Genomic DNA, 20940 nt, shown 5'->3' with positions numbered 1-20940 from the left:
TAGTTCAATAGTCATGGTAGTCATAAATCAGAGATAAGGTTGAACAAAGCAAGCCGTTCATTTGCTGCAGGTTGGTTGTTGCTGTAAATGATACCTAAAAAAACCCCATAAATAAATGCATTGTCAAAAAAAAATCACAGTCTCTTCACTATTTTATATAACGGTGTCACCTTGCAAACTGCTAGTCTGTAGATGCAGATCAACAAAAAGACAATTCTCACCAATCTCTACAGATGTAACTGTTGGAAAATGCAGAATTTACTTGTGGCCTAAATTCAGGATGTGATACCGCAGGCATCTGCTCTGCTATCTCTGCTTCATCACAAGCACTCAAATTACCAAGACATCTGAATAAATCAGACTTTATGCGTTCAAGCTTTCAGACATAGTCAGTGCTCAGGGGATATATAAAACCTATCCCAGGTGTCTATGCTTTACAAGTAGTTACAGAACAAGTTCATATGTCACGTTCACATTGAAAGAGGATCTTACTGTTCTGGTCCCATAAGTGGTCTACAGAGGCTTTTAGCTACTACATTTCGGTAAGTAATGAAGGTTGATTAAGTGAACTGATAATTTGTTCCTACATTCCTAAGCAGAGCAGAACACACCGATTGTGGTAATTGGTAACAATTAACAAATTGTAACTGACTAAATTACAACTGGTTCACGTGCATTCAGACCTTTCTATTTTTGATAAATACTAAGCCTGCTTCCATAAACATGCCCAATTATGATACTTTTCAAAATAAATTATGTGTAATTTTCCAAACTTGCTCAATGTCATTTTCACAGACAAGATGTTAAACATGGTCTGTGTAACAGCACATTTTAATGCATGTTTGGACATATTATTCTAAACTTTGACTATTTGGGGTTCTGGGCATGATGCATGAAAGGCTACTTCAGGCTTTTTCAGAATATTTTATTGTATGTTCATATGGAATGATAGATATAATAGAAAAAAAGTTAATTGCATCATTTTCAGTAAAATCCTTGCTCCTGAAGATTGTTTTTGGATTGTTTAACCATGCACCTTATTTTGGTTCAACAGTTTAACCTGTCAGAAAATGATCTTTTAAAAAAAATCCAATCTATTTTTTTAAAAAGCATTTGGAAGCTTATTAAAATTTAAGCCACTAACTTGAATAATTTACACTCTTGCACCCCCTAAGATCAGCTAAAGTTCCCAGAATGCCAATTTGATAATAATTACCAGTTTGGCTGAATTGTAGCACCCTTACTTCATAATTAGTGTTAATATGATCTCATAATCGGTCTTTCCACATTTCACTGAGGAAGGCTACTCGTTGAATGAGATATTAAGCCCACCTGCTCAGATAAATGCAAACAGAAATATTTAGAAAAAATATCTGGGATGTTTCTGGTCGTACAGACCAGCATTTATTCCTTAGCTAACTACCAGAAAGAGTTTAACTGATTACTTATCTCATCACCTTTTGTGGGAACTTGCTATGTAGAAATTGTCTGGTGCAAGCCAACATAAAATCAGTCGTTACATTCGGAAGTGAACATTTCATTACTGAACTGGCTGTGAAGTGCTTTTGGACGGCTTCAAGATGTGAAAGTTGTGATATGAATGCAATTTATTATTTTAATTTCCTTATTATTTTGAAGTTCATTAACATTGTAATAGAATACAATTTGGGAGTAGAAATTCAAACTTATTTGGATTTCCTTCAAACTAAAGTCTAGAATGAATCTCCACCCCACCCTTCCATCACTCTGGCCTATTTTTGATTGTTTTGAATCCTTGTTGTGATTCAGTCTGATCACAGTACCATACAGAAGTATTTTAGTGTCTTCCTGGAAGACCAACTGCTGGCTTCTATGAAACTTAAATTCAGTATTACATTCCATTTTTCACGTTTGGAGTGATGATGATTATAGGCAAAATGATCCCATTATGTTGTTCCTCATGAGCTACCACCACTTGCAGGAGTCTCCTACAGATCCTTTAAGGACCATGGATCAGGCAGTGTTGGAAGTAAGACAAATGCTAGAAATTGTCTATTAGAAGCCATGCAGCTATTGACTTAAATTTGCATTTGAGTTTTACAACAAATACAGGATCATTTTGATTCTGGACAGCTGCCTGAAATTCTATGTGATAGTTTATTGATCACTGGGGCAGACCGTTGTTGCTGGGAGTTATATAGCAGAGCTACATTTAGTTGTGCCAGACATTTCAGTATTCAAGATGATGACAGATTAGCAGAGCTGTGTGTGGGCCCTGGAGCCTGGAGCTCACCCACGACCGTCTGCTTTCTTTTTTTCCCTTTATCCTTCTGCTCTTTTTAGAGTCATAGACGTGTACATCACAGAAACAGATCCTTCCATCCAACTCATCCATGCTGACCAGATATCCCAAGCTCAATCTAGTCCCAACTGCCAGCACCTGACCCATATCCCTCCAAACCCTTCCTATTCATGACTTTTAAATGTTGCAATTGTACCAGCCTCCACCACTTCCTTTGGCAGTTCATTCCATACATGTACCACCCTGTGCGTGAAAAGGTCGGCTCTTAGGTCTCTTTTATATCTTTTCCCTCTCACCCTAAACCTATGCCCTCTAGTTCTGGACTCCCCCACCTTTTATTCTTTTATTTTGTAAAGCGGGATCAGTATAGCAGTGAGAGCAGAACGCATGTGAAATGGCAGCAGCCTCCCTGCAGTTGTGGATGGTGGTAGCGGACATGGTTCCAGCCGGCAATGAGAGGCAGCAGCAGCAGACGTTTAAAAATGGTGGCAAGGTGACATCTTGGAGGAGGGCATTCGGAGCGGGACTCTTGGTGAGGCGGCTGCCTGGCCTAGCAGCAGAGCCAGGGTCTCCTGGTTGCAGTAGACCCAGAAGGGGGACTGGGGGGGGGAGTGTGGGGGGGCAGGGGCGGCAGTGTGGCATGCTCGTCATCAAGGTAGCAGTGGTTCCAGGGACTGTTAGGCCCAGAGCTGGGAACACCCGGTTACCGGTGAGGTGGTAGCGCGAGCAGGGGATTCCTGGCAGCAGGGAGGGTGAGGATTCAGCATGGGACCCAGCCTGAGGTAGGCCCAGCAGCAAAGAGATGGTGCCTAAAGAGTGGCAACTCCTGCGTTGGTAGCAGCGATGCAGTGGAGGGGTGGGGCCACGGGGTCATTGGTGAGCTGGCAGAGGAACGAAGATGGACTCTCAGCTACATCTTTTTATTCTTAAATTATTCAATATGGCTCCAGTTTGTGATGACAGTTGAAGCTTATCACTGTACTTTACACTGTAAAAATGCAAGTGACAATAAATCACTGAATTCAACAAACCAATGGCTGCATAGTTAGTTTTTTTTGGAAGGCTAGAAATGGACAATGAATCTAATTGTATTTGCCTGGCTATGAAGAAGTAGAAATCATAACAGCTTGGCGAAGCTATAAAACAGGACTGCTGGTGTGACATGCAGCATAACCAGCAGTTGATTGATAGAATTAAACAACTCTACAACTCATGGATCAGACTTATGCTCTGAAGTCAGCCTCATCCAGATACCCACAGCATCACAGATGCCAGTTCAGGGCCAATTGATTCATTCCATATGATATCAAGAAATGGTTGTTGTCATTGGATACTGTAAAGGCTATGGGGCCTGACAGCATTCTGGCTAGTACTGAAGACTAATGCTTCAGGATTTGCTGTGTCCCTTGTCAAGCTGTTCCATCATATCTACAACACTGGCATCTACCAACAATGTGGAAAATTGCCAGCTATGTCCTGGACACAAAAAGTGGGGCAAATCCAACACAGCCATTTGCCTCCCCATTAGTCAACTCTTGATCATCAGTAAAGTGATGGAAGATGTCATCAATAGTGCTATCAAGCAGCACCTGCTCAGCAATAACCTGCTCAGTGATGCCCAGTTCAGGTTCCGCCAGGGCCACTCAGCTCCTGACCTCATTACAACCTTGGTTCAAATATGGACAAAAGTACTGAATTCCGGAGGTGATGTGAGAGTGACATCCTTGATATCAAGCTGTCTTTTGACTTAGTCTGGCATTAAGGAGCTCTAACATAACTGGAGTCCATAGGAACTACAGGCAAACATTCCACTGGTTGGAGTCATACGGCACAAAGGAAGATGGTTATGGTTTTTGGAAGTCAGTTATCTCAGCTCCACCACATCTCTGCAGGAATTCCTCAATGCCCTCAAGGCCCAACCATCTTCAACTACTTCATTAATGACGTTCCCGCCATCATAAGGTCAGAGGGTCGATGTTCATTAACAATTGTACATTGTTCAGCCCCATTCAAGACTCTTCAGATACTGAAACAATCCATGTTCAAATGCAACAAGATTTGGACAATATCCATTCAGACAATACCCATGTTTGGGCTGACAAGTGGCAAGTAACATTTGTGCCACACAAGTGCCAGAGAATGACCATCTCCAACAAGAGAGAATCAAACTATAACTCTTGATAGCCAATGACATTACCATCACTGAACTTGCACTATCAATAATGTGCACATAATAGACACTGACCTGATGTACATTCAGGTCCTTCAGATGCAGTGAAATACCGTCAGGCTTATGCGATTTGAACATGAAACCTTCAGATCTGGATTCAGATGAGTTACAGTTTTGCCCATGTCCAACATCCTCAAACTAAATTGTGTCATTTTATTGACTTCTGTGGCATCAGGAAGGGTCATCTCAAAGTTTGTCAGTTGTCTTTAGAGTAAGTTCCTTTCTTTGTTATTGTGCTTGCTCCATTTCTGGAGTCCTAGGTTTCCAGTTCTGGAATACTATATTACAGGGGTCCTGGGTTCCCAGTTCTGGAATACTGTATTACTGAAGTCCTAGGTTCCCAGTTCTGGAATACTATATTACTGAAGTCCTCGATTTCCAGTTCTGGAATATTCTATTAAATCTATGTAAGGACTTTGGATTGATGGGTATGGTAAGGGTCGAGATAGAAAGACTTATCATTTAGAAGATTTTCTTCTTTTCCAGGATCTTCCACTGCCTTAATTTCCTTGAGAACCGATGTTTCCCAGTTGGCTATTTCGACATTTTCATTTTCTTATGGAGATGAGATCTGCCTTTAAGAGGGATTTGTTCTGTCCTATTTCTCTTTAAGAGGGGTCTTGAAACGTGGTGCCGAGCTGTCTGCTCCATGGAAAATAAAGTAAATAGCTTTGGGGTTATTTTTATTTTGATTAAGGAAACAAGAGTGGGTGGAGTCAGGCTCACAAAGACCTTTGTGAAGTTGGGTTTTTTTGGAGTTGAAACTGCTAGATTCATTCTTTCAGTTTTTCTTTTCTCATGCACTGAGGGAGGAAGCAAGTGAGTAAATCTGTTTTGCTGAATTTGTCTTTGCCAAGGGAAGCTACTATATTGGAACAGTTGATGAGCTGTAATTACACTTTTTAAAGTCTTTTAATAGAATTAAAGTTATGCCAATTCTTTTTTTTGTTTGTATTTTAAATATAGTGTAAGAATAAAATGTGTTTTGCTTAAAGCCTAGTAGTTTGATCCATTGAATTACATCTGGATCACAGTGTCTTAGATGTGACTTTAAATAAGATACAATGTGGATCTAGGCTATCTCTTTGATATATATTTGAGGGTGTTAATGCAGAGTAAACCACTCTGCTAAGGATCCACTGTTTAAACTGTAATGCGATTTGTACACCTGTTGTCTTTCACAGTGTCTCACACCTACACACACACACACACACACATGGGTGATGGGGAAAACATATGCACTACCACTGTTAGGCAGTAGTATGGGGATAAAGGAAAGAAGAGGAAAAAAAAACTGTAATGAGAGCTGACATAGCAGACTTCCTTAAACATTAAAATGATATTAAAAGAAGCAAGCATGATGTGAGAAAAACTTTTCCACACAGTGGGTAGTCAGGGTTAGGCAGGTTCACACAAGGTATTCAGGACGTGATTGGCTAAATAGTGTACAAAAGTCTGGGAAATAAAACAGAGATTGGCATTTAGTAATGATGCTTGTTGGAAGAACCAGCACAACCACGACTGACCAGCCTCAGTCTGTGCTGGACCAAGTCTGTGACTACACTATAACAGTACTACCATGGTTTTTCATTATTGGTGCAAGAATGTCTCTTATCTTGAAGGCAATTCTAGATTGGTGGGGGTTCTGGGCACTTTACAAAGTGACAGTTATATTTGTTTTATCAATGATTCAATCATTTGTTATATTGTCAGATTCTTGACCTGTCATAGCAGCTTTCATTGCATCCCCCAAATAATATCGCATCTTCCAGGTAATCAGTTTTAAGAATAACTTTGCCTTTGGGCCATTGACATTATTCCAGGAATGATAACAAGGCTTCAATTTAATCAGCAATCTAAAAGTTCTTCTAGATTTCAAATAAGAAATCTTTTTTAACGTTTAGAATTCGTTTGATAGGTACTTTCATTGTTTAGTTATATGCTGCTATCAAATGCAAAGGATGACAGGATGTGGACATCATTGTGAATGGCCCAAAATCAGCATTTACACAAATACATCATCAATCAAATCTACAGCAGAAGTACATCAGTAGGGATTTACATGACAAGGAAATGAGGACAGAGTTAGCTGGAATGTATTGGGAAAGGAGTTTAGCAGAAAAACGCTCGAGGAAAAATGACACACATTGGATATAATAGTTCCTGACTTGCACCAAAGATATAGCTTACTGAGGAAAAAGATTTCGAGGAAGGAAATAAACCAACCACAGATAACCAAGTTAAGGATAGCATCAAATTGAAAGGAAAATAATGTGGTGAAAATTAGTGGTAAGCCAGAGGACTGGAAAACTTTTAAAAGCCAACAAAGACTGACCCCAAATAAAAGACAGAGAAGGGAAACTTTTGGGGTAAGCAAATAAAATCAAAGCAGACAGGAGGAGCTTCTTTAAATATATAAAAGAGATAGGCTAAAGTGAACAAAGACCCCTTAGAATGGAAAAGGGGGAATAATAAGGAGCAAAAAAATGGCACAGGAGTTGCAAAAATACTTTGCATCAGATTTCAGATTAGAAAATCCAATTCAAGACAGGAACAGGGGCTTTGGCCCTCCAAGCCTCACCAATTCCTATTCCTTATTTAGACCTTCTACTTATTGCCTATATATGGTTTCTATTCCTCTGTTGACCTTCCATTCATGGGTCTACAAAGATATGCCTTAAATGTTGCTAACGTGTCCGTTTTCACCAACTCCACTGGCAATGCGGTCTAGACACCCACCCCATTTTAAGTGCAAAACATTTTCCCTGCACTTCTCCCTTAAAACATTTCCTCTCTCACCTGGAAACAGCACTCTCTTGTCGTTATCCTTTCCCCCCGGGAAAAAGCTTCTGATTATCTACCCTATCTATGCCTCCCATAACTTTGTAGACCTCTATCAGGTCACCCCTCAGCTTCCATCTTTCCAGTGAAAACAATCCAAATTTATCCCACCTCTCTTCAAAACTAAAACCCTCCAAACCTGGCAACATCCCGGTAAAATATCTCTGCAACCTCTCCAAAGCATCCACACCCTTAAGGTAAATGTGGTGACCAAAACTGAATGCAATATTCAAAAATAGCATTCCAAAAATACCTAACTAATCAAGGGGTGAAAAGGAGAGGAAATAAATACAGTAAGTAAGGCAGAGGGCATAATCTGTGAGTAATGGGTCACCCAGTTAGAACAGAAATGAGAAGGAATTTCTTCTTAGAAATTCTTTACCACAGAGGCTGGCAAGACTGCATCATTAAGTAGATTCAAGCCAAAGATAGACAGACTTTTAATCACTAAGAGAATCAGGGGTTTTCAGAAAAGGTGGATAGTGGAGTTGAGGATTATCAGATCAGCCATGAATGGCAGAGCAGACTCAATAGTCTAAATGACTCCTTTATCTTATGGATTCAGTAAAGCTTCCTCTAGGAGTTCTTGCAACTTCGAAATGTAGACAGCATAAATAGAATAAGGGGTCCTCTTCTGTGCAGCAGTGGTGTCCTTACTACTAGACTGGGACGGTCAGGTTCACATCCTACTCACTCCGACATGTGTAATAACATTTCTGTACAGGTTGGTTATAAAAGTAGGTTGTGTACAATAACTTCTGTACATTTCTGGAGGTGACTGGCAATGTAACTTTAGAAATCAACTAAATTATTTGAAAGGAAGTTGAGAAAATATCATGGTCTATTAGGAAGTGGAAGGATATCAAGCACAGATTTTGTCACAATTGCGGGCTGCCTCCATGCAAATGTGGAATAGGGTGTAATAACAATGGGTTGGCAATTAGACATCACACAAAGTCAGTCTCCAAAATTACAGAAGGCAAACGGGCACAGCAACTGGCAGCCTGCCTGCCCTTTTGAAATGACTAAGTAACAAGCCATTGAGCTCATTAACAATCTAATCTTCAGCAACTTTTCATTGCTTGCTGCATCTTCTGGGCACCGGACATGAAGAGATTTGGGGTCTTCTTTAATGGTGCACAAGTGTGGTAAAGAAAGCCAACCACAGGAACATATCTGAATGGAAGAGATTCTGCTGATAAGGTGGAATGCACAGAACTTGTTTCTTAGCTGTTATAAGTCTAATAACTTCAAAAAAAGTTTTATGAGAGCAGGATGCCTTTCAACTTGTAGACTTTCTGTTCTCTGTACTACCCGTCTACCGCATGAAGTGCTGGCCTAGACTCCCAATTGACCAGAGATGCCTCCTTTGTTTGGCCCCCTCACTGGATGCGACAAGTTGAGATGCTGGGCACAGGACAAAATGGACCCCTCAGTTTCCATTTCAGTTCACTCATCCTGTTGAAAGATGTAAAGCTCAGCCCAATGAATCATGGAAAATAACCACGAAATGACTTGCTGAAAATGTGTTGCTGGAAAAGCGCAGCAGGTGAGGCAGCATCCAAGGAACAGGATTCGACGTTTCGGGCATAAGCCCTTCTCATGTTCCTTGGATGCTGCCTGACCTGCTCCACTTTTCCAGCAACACATTTTCAGCTCTGATCTCCTGCATCTGTAGTCTTCACTTTCTCCACGAAATGACTTGCCCATTGTTAGATTCCTTAAATGATTACTGGGCCTGGAATTCCAAACACTCATTTAGACAGGTTCACTGATCTTTAATCTATACTGTTTGTTAGTAGAATACAGTAATTTTTTGAGTTTAAATTCCCTCCAAAGAGTAATCCATCCAGACCCATTTCCCTCTGATTAATGCACCTAACACTATGGGCAACTTAGCCTGGCCAATTCACCTGACCTGGACATCATTGGACTGTGGGAGGAAATCGGAGCACCCGGAGGAAATCCATGCAAACACGTGGAGAATGTGCAAATTCCACACATTCACCTGAGACTGGAATTGAACCCGGGCCCCTGGTGCTGTCAGGCAGCAGTACTAACCACTGAGCCACTGTGCCATGAAGGTATAGGCAAACTTTGTGTTTCCTGTGAATAATCATCTTGGTTTCATTTTCAACATCCTCTTCTGGAGTTGAGCCCATTCATTGTAATGCCATGTTCTACATCAGCACAGTACGGTAAGTACAAATTAGTTCAGATCACCTATTGTAGTGATTATACTGAAATTATTTTTCCTGATGCAAGTATGTGCTACCTTTTATTAACAAAGGCTTCCAATAACACTAGAGTGGTATGTTGGTATGCACACAAACCTAAAGTTCACATTTTATTTTAATAAATTTGGAATATAGATGGGACTTGTGACAGGAGCATGACATACTCATAAAGGCTCAGTAATGATGAAACGTCTGATTTCGGAACATAGTTTTAAGGGACATATATCGCTCGGGGCAAAAAAAAACTTGAGTGAAGGGGTAGATGAGAATTCTCAAGCTGGAAGTGTTACTTCTGGATTTATTCCCTTTAATTCGTCGAGTTGATTCTGAGCTCAAATTAGGCAAGACAAATCTATTTCCACTGCATGAATTTATGTCCAATATTCATGAATAAAATACACAATAAATTTCAATAAAACTCCAAGAAATTTCGACACTGATTCATTCCCACAACTGCTGTATATTTACATTTGTCTGCTTTTGATTTGTAAATATAATTAAAATCAACTTTGTCGAGCAGAGTTCTGAAGGCAGCCAAAAGTGGAGTTCAAAAGTTTTGCTTAAAAAACTTTTATCTCAGTTGATATGTCACAAAAAAAAGTATAACACATTAAAGCATCCACACATATTTTAAGAAGTTTTACAGATTATTTCACCAATTCTTCAAGTGCACCCAGGAAGCTTTCACAAACCACATCTGTCTTCGGCTTTGTCAGATACTTTTTCCAAGTTGATGATTTCAGCTTGTCCTTCCTCCCCTAGAAGGACCAACAATCTTCTGTAGGCCTCCCTGTAATACATTGAGAGAATATACTTTCAGGATCAGATGATACAACCAAACAGAACATGACTAAACAAAAGCAAAATATTGTCAATGCCAGGGATCAGAAATAAAAGTGCTGAAGAAACTCAGCAGGACTGGCACAATCTGTAGAGAGAAAAACAGACTTAATGTGTTCACTACAATATGATTATTCTTGTATTTTCTCTCCACAGACATTGCCAGATCTGTTGCATTTCTCCAATATTTTGATTTTAGTTCTAAATGTGACTGTCATGGTGCAGATTACTTTCCTTCATGGAGGAAAGAATAGTGAGCTTTTAAACAAATTCTGTGGTTGCGAATCAAAGTGCTATTTCCTTTACACAATTAAAAATAGAAAAGACATCAGAGTTATGCAGTCTTTTTTCAATGAACGAATGGTAGATTTGCACGCTTGGTCACTTTTTTAAATGCCATTCATCATGTTGGAGTACATTTATTCACTTCTGATGAATATAGCTAAAACATTAAGTTGCACATTTTCTTCACAGATGCAGAGAAATCTCTTGGGCATCGCTAACAAGTTGTATTGTTGAACACAAATTTCTTGTACAACAAATTCGTGCCCCTTGCTTACTGAAAGATGCCTGTACTCATTAGGATTCAAGTTTCAGATTAAAAGATAGCATACTTTTTTAAACCAAATGCTGACACTTTATACTCTAAATAATTTTTTGTCTGATAAATTAAGGAATTTGAACCAAATTTGTAAAATCCCTTTTTCTCTTCTTGTACGTAGGAGGGACAATTTGGTACCTCCCTGAAGTGCTCATTCTTTATACAGGACCCTAAGGAATGGGAGTTAGCGGGCTTTTTGACCAGTAGCATCACGACCCAGCATGATTTTCATTGAAATCTACCAGACTGTATTGAAATCCATTGAGCCCTACAGTGTGTTTACCAGTTAAAACATCAGAAAAATTCAGAATACTGGCTGCTACTTCAAGATTGATCCTATAGCATTTCTCAGAGAAATGGTGTTGCTGGGAGGAAATTTTAGTTTTGTGCATTGACTGAGTCAAGAAAGAGAAAATACATGTATTTCCAAGCACAATACTTGAGCAAAGTATTTTGCAAACTTGTGCAAGTGTAATTTCCAAGAGGGGACAATGGATAGCATTCAGTCTGAGGAAATCTTGGGAAAGTACGCTCCTCAGCCTGACCAAATATGAATACACAGGAAATGGTATAACAAGCTCCTGCTGATATGAAGTGATGTACAGGACAACGCATGTAATTACTGATTCAGCAAAGAAGACTGAAACTTTTAATTTTCAAAGGAATTAAAATTTAAATTGTTCTATATAAAAATACAAGACTACACAATACATTAGGTACATGCGCTTTTATTATATAAAGCATTGCAAACATTTCAAATATCGGGATTTTGCTTTGTGAATGGCCACAGCAAGTTACTCATGATCAGGAATATTCCCTTTTCACTCTGAAACAATATAGCATGTTCTTAGAACACTTTCAGATCTTGGCGATGAAGATCTGAAGCGTTCATTATTTCTACTTCCAAGGACTGAGTGCACATAGTTTCTTGGATAAGGAAGTCTAAATATTTATTTTGTACAAATCTAATGTACCTTTTAATTTATGGTTGGCATTCAACTGAACTCTACAGAGTAATTCTGCGGTTGCCATACTAGTATATGAGTCAAGGCTAGAAGTAAGCAATTCAGTCCATCGTCATTCAGTAAGATCATAGTTAATCTGATTGTAACCTCAAAATCTTATTTCTGCTTGCCCTTGATAGCCTTTTAACTCCTTCCTGAACAAGAATCCATTTATCTCTACCTTAAAAATATTCAAAGACTCTGCTCCTAGGTATGCAGTACATTACCCGTATAACCATTGGAACCACAATGTGTTTCCTCGTTCAAGTTTTTTTTCCAAAGTAACAGACCAGTTTTAATTGAAGCCATTGATATAGCCTTTTTCATTATTCGCTCATAAAATGTGGGCATTTATTGTCCAACCTTAATTGCCTGAGGGCAGTTCAGAGTCAACTACATTGCTGAGGGTCTGGAGTAACATGTAAGTCAGACCAGGTTAGGATGGCAGCTTCCTTTCCTAAAGGATATTCGTGAACTAGATGGAGTTTTTCCTCAACAATTGACAACGATTTCATAGTCATCATTGGACTCTTAATTCCAGATTTTTAAAAAAATGAATACCATCTGTCAGGGCAGGATTCAAACCCAGGTCTCCAGAACTTTACCTGGGTCTCTGGATGAATAGTCTATCTATGATGAAACTAGGCCTAAGATAATACTGAGAACTTGGCTTACCTTTGTGAATTGTTCCTGCCCAATCCTCGCTTATGTTCAGTGTCCTTGAGTGTCTGACTTAGTGTGGGAATGAGGTTAATAACCAAGTTGCGATTCAAGGCTGTTATCATCTCCATGATGCTGTACACCTGCTGATCATAGATCCCAAAATATTCCTGGATGAACTGTCTGGAAAAGTTTCAACAGTTTCCGTCAATATGTTAGGAACTCAAATGGAATGACAAGAAAATCTATTAAAGTTTTATAGCTAATTGCACTGGTCAGACCATATTGTACACTTCAGGAATTTCGTTTGGTGTTTATGGAATTGATGTGAAAATGAATTAAGGATAAGTGTTGTGTCTTAAAAGCAAATGACTTGGCAAAGGCTTAAAAAGCCATAGTCTTAAATAGTTAAACAACAGCTTTATTTGTTCAAAAGCAAAATATTGAGGATGTTAGAGATCTGAAATTAAAAGAGAAATTGCTGGAAATACTCAGCAGATCTAGTGGTATTTTTGGAACAAAAACCAGGAGTTAATATTTTGGGTCTGTGACCTTCCATCAGAATGCTTACAATGTATTAAAATGCTTACTGGGAACAGCTACATGTAGATGTAGTCAGATGGACATTTCTCCCACCACAGGAAAATAACAAAAGGCATGTATCAGCGGTAGCCAGGTTTAGAATGTGAGCCTGAGTCAGAGAAAGCTTGTCAGCCACTGCATCAGAAGGTTAATCAAAAAAATGTTGAGCAATTCCAGCATTATGACCAAGGTAACAAAATTCTGTGCAAAAGCAGAAGATTTTCAGGTGAAAAGGTGTAGTAAGTGTGTTTCTTTCACTTTCATACACTGTATTCACTGCTCACAATGTACTCTTATTTACAATGGACATCCAAATACAAACTGGGTGTGACCACAAAGCAGAATATCTCCTTTCAGTTCCTAAGCGTGACTCTATGCATCCAATAACTTCTCCATTTTGGTCTTAAGCTGCTGACTTAGAGCAGCTCAGAGATCAGAGCTGAAAATGTGTTGCTGGAAAAGCGCAGCAGGTCAGGCAGCATCCAAGGAGCAGGAGAATCGATGTTTCAGGCATAAGCCCTTCTTCAGGAATGAGGAGGGTGTGCCAAGCAGGCTAAGATAAAAGGTAGGGAGGAGGGATTTGGGGGAGGGGCGTTGAGAATGCGATAGGTGGAAGGAGGTTAAGGAGAAGGTGATAGGCCGGAGAGGGGGTGGGGGCGGAGAGGTCGGGAAGAAGATTGCAGGTCAAGAAGGTGGTGCTGAGTCTGAGGGTTGAGACTGAGATGAGGTGGAGGGAGGGGGGGAAATGAGAAAGCTGGAGAAATCTGCATTCATCCCTTGTAGTTGGAGGGTTCCTAGGTGGAAGATGAGGCGCCGACTTAACTGCATGTTTTTCAGCTGCCTAAAATACTTCAGAAGGATACATGCAAAAGGCATTGAATGTCCAACACAGATCTCAAATGAACTCTATCACTTCAAATTCAGACTGTGTCACAGAATGACTAAATAATGGACAGTATGCCACACTTCTGACAGAATTAGTTCATCCACTCTTGGTTGTGCACTTTGAAATTATAGATCACATCCAGGAAAGACCCAATATAATACCAACCTTAGCAGAGAGGTCAAGTGAGGGCAAACTTGACATGAAGTTGATGACTGACAATTTTCTATTATACACCGCATGACCTCAGAGGTCAACTTCTTCACTGAAAAGAAAAGGATATGACAAGAATTACTCAGTGTGCAAAAGGAAACATTATTTAAGGTGCAGTTCTTAGGTTTACACTTCTGGTGACTGAGGATATTTCTCAGCAGTGCCCAGTTCCCACATTCTGCTACTTCACTAATTAATGCAGAAAAACATAATGGATACGTGACTGTCCGGCAAGTTTAGAGTGAATGTTTACTCATGCACTCCTGAATCTAAGGTAAGTTCAAACTCTGCTGCTGGAACCCAAACACATAATCTGAGCTGCAACTTCAACATGAAGGAGTTACAGCATTTACAGAGGTCCCATCTTTTGGATGAGACAATGGACATAGGCCCAAGCTGCCTGTTCAGATACATGTTCAAGATCTTAGAGCCATTGAGATGTACAGCACAGAAACAGACCATTCGGTCCAAATCGTCCATGCGGGCCAGATATCCTAACCTAATCTAGTCCCACTTGCCTGCCCCGGCCCATATCCCTCTAACCCCTTCCTATTCATATACCCATCCAGTTGCCTTTTAAATGTTGCAATTGCACTAGCCTCCACCACTTCCTCTGGCAGCTCATTCTATACACGTTCCAGCCTCTGCATGGAAAAGTTACCCCTTGGGTCTCTTTTATATCCTTCCCCTCTCATCCTCTAGTTCTGGATTCCCCATCCCAGGGAAGAGACTTCATCTATTTCTCCTATTTTATGGCACAATTTGCAGGAAAACAGTTTTGTTCTCCCAGAGTGTTAGTCAATGCATATCCTTCATGTTATCTTGTCATGTGGGACCTTGCTGTGGAAAAATTAGCTGGCATATCTTCCTGTATTTCACTAACTCTACTTCAACAGTATTTCAGTGACTCTACTTCAAGAGTATTTTGTTTGTTTGGAGAGGTAAGTGACAAGTAATGTTTGACCAACACAAATGCCAAGCAAAGATCCTCTCCAATGATTGAGTATCTAATCACCTCTCCTTGACATTCAATTGCATTAGCATCACAAATTCTCCACTATAAAAATCTTGAGGGTTACCACTGACCAGAAACTGAATTAGACAACCCATATGAATACTGTGGTTACTACAGCAGGTCAGAAACTAGGAATCCTGCAGCCAGTATTTCACTCTGCAAAGCCTGTCCATCATCTACAAGTGCTGTCCATCACGAATGGAATACTGATTGCTTCCCTGGATGAGTGCAGTTTCAATAAAGCTCCAAGAAACTTGACACCATCCAGGAAAAAAGCAGCCCACATCCACAGCCATTCTCTCCCATCACCACTGATGCCCTGTAGCAGCAGTGTGCATCATCTGGAAGATGTATTGCAGAAAATTATAAAGTTCCTCAGAGCAGCATCTCCTGAACTCACAACCACTTCCATCTCGGTGAACAAGGGCAGCAGACTTACACTTCTGGTGACTGAGGATGTTTCCCAACAGCGCCCAGTCCCCACAGCCTGCTAACCACTAATTAATGCAGGAAAATCACAATGGACGCATGACTGTCCGACGAGTTTTAGAGTGCACATTTGCTTATGCAGTCTTGAATCTAAGGAAGGTTTAAACTCTGCTGCTGGAAGCTGAACACAATCTCAGCTACAACTTCAGTTTGAAGGAATTATTGCATTTGCAGAGGAAAACCACCAACTGCAAGTTCCCCTCCAAGCCACTCACCATTTTGTCTTGGCAATATATCGCCATACCTTTTGTGTCGCTAGGTCAAAATCCTGGAACCATCCCAAGCAGCATTGTGGGTGCACCTACATCAAATGAACTGCAGCAGTTCAAGAATGCAGTTCACTACCAACTTCTCCAGGGCAGATAAGAATGAGCAATCAATGCTGGCGCAGACAGTAATCCCATGCCCCACGATTAAATTTAAAAAAAGAAAAATCTGTGAACTGCTTTAGGGTTGTAGACAGTTGCCAATTCTTTCTTTCGTCCACAGTACAACAGAAATCATAGAAATTCATAATAGTGTCTGAAGATTGTTTGAAGAAATCAAAGACTTAATAGCATCTTTAGCTCTAAATTCAAATGGAAGTTCAGCCACCAGGACACAATCTGTAAAAAATGGCAACAGGCATGACACAGATAATCCAAAATCTGTTGTTGGATATTTATTATTCACAACGACTACAGTGACCTCATCATCACTTTTGCTTATGATGAGGAAAAAATTTTAAATTTTTGCTCCTATGACCTTTGAACCTGAACTGGAGATTAGCATGAAGCCACGATTCAAACACCTTCAACTAAAACAGTCACTTCAAACGGCTGTCATGGTGGTTATTTCTTTAAAAAGAAATAAAGGCAAGGCCTAAGCAATACAGAAATGTGATGCAAGCTTCGTTATTTAACTATGTGTTTTTTCTACTTCAGGAATATGTGACACAGTGTGGTTACTTAACTTGACATACAGGATTTTATATCTAACCTTATAGAACAGGAGGCACCAAATGCAGAGTCTAGTCAAATTAGATTAGGTAGGAAACAAAAACGGCACACTGTATAAATTGAATGGGCAGATAATCTAGTTCTGTATTTCACTTCAGTGTATTCTAACAATGATAGCTTATGTGATTTTCGATGCTGAATATCTAAGATATGCCCCAGCACTTGGATTAATTAAGCTTTGCAAATCAGGCTATGTTGCAATGATCAAAAATATCTGACAGAATTAAAAATACTTGACCAAAATGAATGACTGTAATACAAACTGAATCAGATAAAAAAATTCCCATAAAATCCTCATTATTTATTTTTGTTTTATTTCTTTTTAGAACATGTGAGTAGGTTCAGCATTGACTGTTAGTCTGCCTTAGTTCAGATGCTCATGTGGTATCCAATAATGTCATGTGACAAAGGTAGTGGCATCATTTTCAAAATTTTAAATAGCTATATGCTACAAACGCTACATTTAAAAACTCGAGTGTTTTTTCTCTCCTGAGGATACTGTTTAAGTTCTTAAAAAAATCCTTACTGTAACATCATTAGGGCCAACACACCCCAAAAACAGGTGACTCCAGCTTTAGTTGAGTCTATCATTCTTCATCTACAAGTGTGAAGGCAATAGAAGAAGGTCAGTGATGCACCATTTTCCCTTTTGGAATGTAAACAAAAGAAACACCAATTGCCAACAGGTCTGGCTGCCTGCCACACAACTGCAAAGCAATCATTGTTCAGCTGGGCATGTTAGATACATAATGACAGCACAGCATCTTGGGAGATGAAAGGACAAGTAAATCTACTTGACATGGGTTAAGGTTATCCTACAGTTATATGTTTTACACCTGCAATTTAAGACTCAACTCAACTCTCTAGCTGTGGATCCTTTATTTTTCATTTCTTCGGTTAAAGTCTAGTGATTAAAACTCCACAGTTCAAATGTTACATACAAGTTGCAAACTTCACTTCAGGCGAATGAATTAGACACCAAGCCCAGGAGCTTCCACTTCATTCCTCTGGCTTTTTCAGGGACCTCCAACTGGAATTGATGAAGCAGGCACTGAAGCTGGTGGAATTTTAAGTTCAAATTATATTATTTAGAAACTTGAGTTTTGTGTTACGTGAATATTTTTTAAATCCTGAATTTTTATATTTACAAACAAACTCACTAATTTTTAAAAAAAATCTCATGGTACAGGTCATTTTGCTAAAATGCGTGTTTCATCAGTGCAAATTGGCTATAATGCGGTTGGCGGATTGTGGACATTGTTTGGATAACGCGAACTTTCTACGGAACAGGCATATCATTTTCTATTAGCTATCTTTGGAAAACTGCTAGAGAAAATCACTCTGCCGAAGTGCAAGGTTGCAGAGGAACACAACTGTCACGTTACAGAGGAATGACCTGTGTGTGGAGACTGCTGCAATTATTGCCCATCCCTGACTGGCCTTGAGAATGTTGTGGGAGAGCAGTCAACTCGTGCTATTACAGTCCATGAGGGAGTTCTTGGATTTTGACCGAATAGCAGCAAAGGAAGGGTGGTGTGCACCAAAATCAGGACAGCTGTGGCTTCAAGGGGAAATTGCAGGTGCCTTCTGGGTGTTAGGGGTTGTGGGTACGGAAGGCAATGCTGACTGCAGTACATCTTGTAGCTGGTTCACACTGCTACAACTGTACATTAGTGATGGTGGGGTGATTGAAGGTGAAGGTGGTGCAGGCAGGTCCCACTGAAGTGGGCTGTGTTGTCTTGAATCATACGGAGCTTCTTGAGCATGATTGGAGCTGATCTATCCAGGCAGCTGGACAGTATTTAATCAATTCCTCATTTCTGCTTTGTCAATGGCCGATAGACTTTGGGGAATGGGTAAGTGATTTCTTCAAAGCACAAATCCTAGCCTCTGATGTGTTCTTGTAGCTAAAATATTTGTTTTTTCCAGTTCTGTCTTTGGTGAATAGTAACCATCAGGATGTGGATGTGGAAGATTTAGTGATGGTAATATCATAGAACATTAAGAGATGGTTAGTTGCAGATGTACAGATCATATTGCGTTAAAGCTGGACATTGCCTGGCATTTCTGTGATACAAAAGTTACCTCCAACTGTCGGCCACAGCCTGGATGCTGCATATCAACATTGGTCTCCAACCTAACCAGTAATCAGTTTCATGGCTTTTTAAACTTTATTTTCAGTAAGTTAAAATCAGGCTATTCACAGATGGTCATTTGACACTGTGATTCAAAAGGTGAGAGTCCCATTTTCTATTGTACAGGTCAAACTTTACCAAGTTAAATAAATTTAAAAAGAGGAAAATAATTAAGTTAGATCCTTGGAAACACATTTGAGAGAAAAAGAGGGAAGAGATTTTTTCAAAAGAAATCACAATTTTAGGTACGATTTATAGCAAAATTGTCAACTGTCCCGAAGCAGAAACCGTACATACTTTTCTGTCCTCTATTATTTCCATCTTTTGAGAACTTCAGAGAGTCAATTGAATGCAACAGCATTGGTGTTACAGAAATGTTTGCTATTTAACTGCTGGTTTCCTACACTAAGAAACAACAATATGGTTTAGCAAATGCATTTGTTTTGTTTGTAGACGAAGGACAGAAACATTAAGACAATCAATTGTCAATAGGAGTTCGTGAGAAAGCATACCTTGTGGTTCGTTCACAAATATTAAACATTTCAGAACAGTAGGCAGGAGTAACTTCGCCTCACTGGCTGCATCACTACTTTGGTTTCTTCTGAACAGTTCATGGATGAATGACAAGACTGCTGCTAACCGAGGAGGAGGAGCATGAGCTCTGAACTGCAAATAGTTTTCACTACAGGGAATAAGAGATGACAAAAAGTTCAGGAGTTGCAGAAACTGCCCATGCACTCTGTAAGTATTGGTGACACGGTGGCTCAGTGGCTAGCATTGCTGCCTCACAGCGCCAGGGACCCAGGTTCAATTCCAGCCTCTGGCGACTCTCTGTGTGGAGTTTGCACATTCTCCCTGTGTCTGTGTGGGTGTCCTCTGGGTGCTCCGGTTTCCACCCGTAATCCAAAGATGTGCAGGTTAGGTGATTTGGTCTTGCTAAATTGTCCATAGTGTTCAGGGATGTTTAGGTTAGATGCATTAGTAAGGGGTAAATGTAGAATAGTAGGATATCAGTCTGGATGGGTTACTCTTCGGAGAGTCGGTGTGGACTTGTTGGGCTGAAGGGCCTGTTTCCACACTGTAGGGATTCTATTCTATTATGGGTGGCACAGTGGTTAGCACTGCTGCCTCACAGCGCCAGAGATCTGGGTTCAATTTCCGTCTCAAGCAACTGTCAGTGTGGAGTTTGCACGTTCTCCCTGTGTCTGCGTGGGTTTCCTCCGGGTGCTCCGGTTTCCTCCCACAGTCCAAAAATGTGCAGGTTAGGTGAATTGGTCATGCTAAATTGCCTGTAGTGTTAGGTGAAGGGATAAATGTAGGGGAATAGGTCTGGGTGGGTTGCTCTTCAGAGGGTCGGTGTGGACTTGTTGGGCTGAAGGGCCTGTTTCCACACTAAATAATCTAATCTTAATGTTGAATATCTATGTAAATTACTACACAGCCATAACATTCTCACTTGTGGTAATCATTTGTTCAAGAGATTGTATCACAAAAAGGATAGCCATTTCCAGAATATGGCTAATGAGTTGTTTGATATTGAAGATATTCAAAAAAGAAGCATTGTGAAATTTACTCCACTGGACAGTGCTTGGCCCAGTATGTCTGGGATGACAGAATGCCTTACAAGCAATTTTATTTGTCAATATTAATGGGTGGGACCATTTCACGTTTGAAAGCAAATTTCACCATTTTTTATGAAAAGCATGTTAATAGAGCAGATTGCGTGCTGCTTTTGAAAGAATTGAATGACACAATGAGGCTGTGCACATTTTTTTTTAACAGACAGCATTGAAAGCATGAATGATTTGTTCTTGAAGGTACCCAATCCAATACCAAAATAACAGAATATCACAATGTTTCATTAAACTAAAATTCTCTCTACAACATTTTTAATCCTCACAAACTCTACAGACGAGTGACAAGTAATCTAA

At 39.9% G+C, this 20940-nt stretch overlaps 1 protein-coding gene across 2 annotated transcripts in view; it reads right to left on the bottom strand.

Annotated features, from left to right (window-relative positions):
* Positions 1-10016: 10016 nt before the first annotated feature.
* Positions 10017-20940, bottom strand: part of mms22l (MMS22-like, DNA repair protein) — a 166292-nt gene continuing 155368 nt past the window's right edge. For both annotated transcript variants that reach the window (XM_060820834.1, XM_060820843.1), the window contains exons 22-25: positions 19522-19691; positions 14328-14424; positions 12710-12877; positions 10017-10379 (exon numbers count right to left, since the gene is read on the bottom strand). In XM_060820834.1, coding sequence (XP_060676817.1) covers positions 10274-10379; positions 12710-12877; positions 14328-14424; positions 19522-19691 — 541 coding nt within the window. In that variant the 3' untranslated portion in view covers positions 10017-10273. The remainder of the gene's footprint in view (positions 10380-12709; positions 12878-14327; positions 14425-19521; positions 19692-20940) is intronic.

This window comes from Hemiscyllium ocellatum, chromosome 3 (assembly GCF_020745735.1).
Source record: "Hemiscyllium ocellatum isolate sHemOce1 chromosome 3, sHemOce1.pat.X.cur, whole genome shotgun sequence".
Taxonomy (NCBI): domain Eukaryota; kingdom Metazoa; phylum Chordata; class Chondrichthyes; order Orectolobiformes; family Hemiscylliidae; genus Hemiscyllium; species Hemiscyllium ocellatum.
This window is presented reverse-complemented; position numbering and strand designations above follow the sequence as displayed.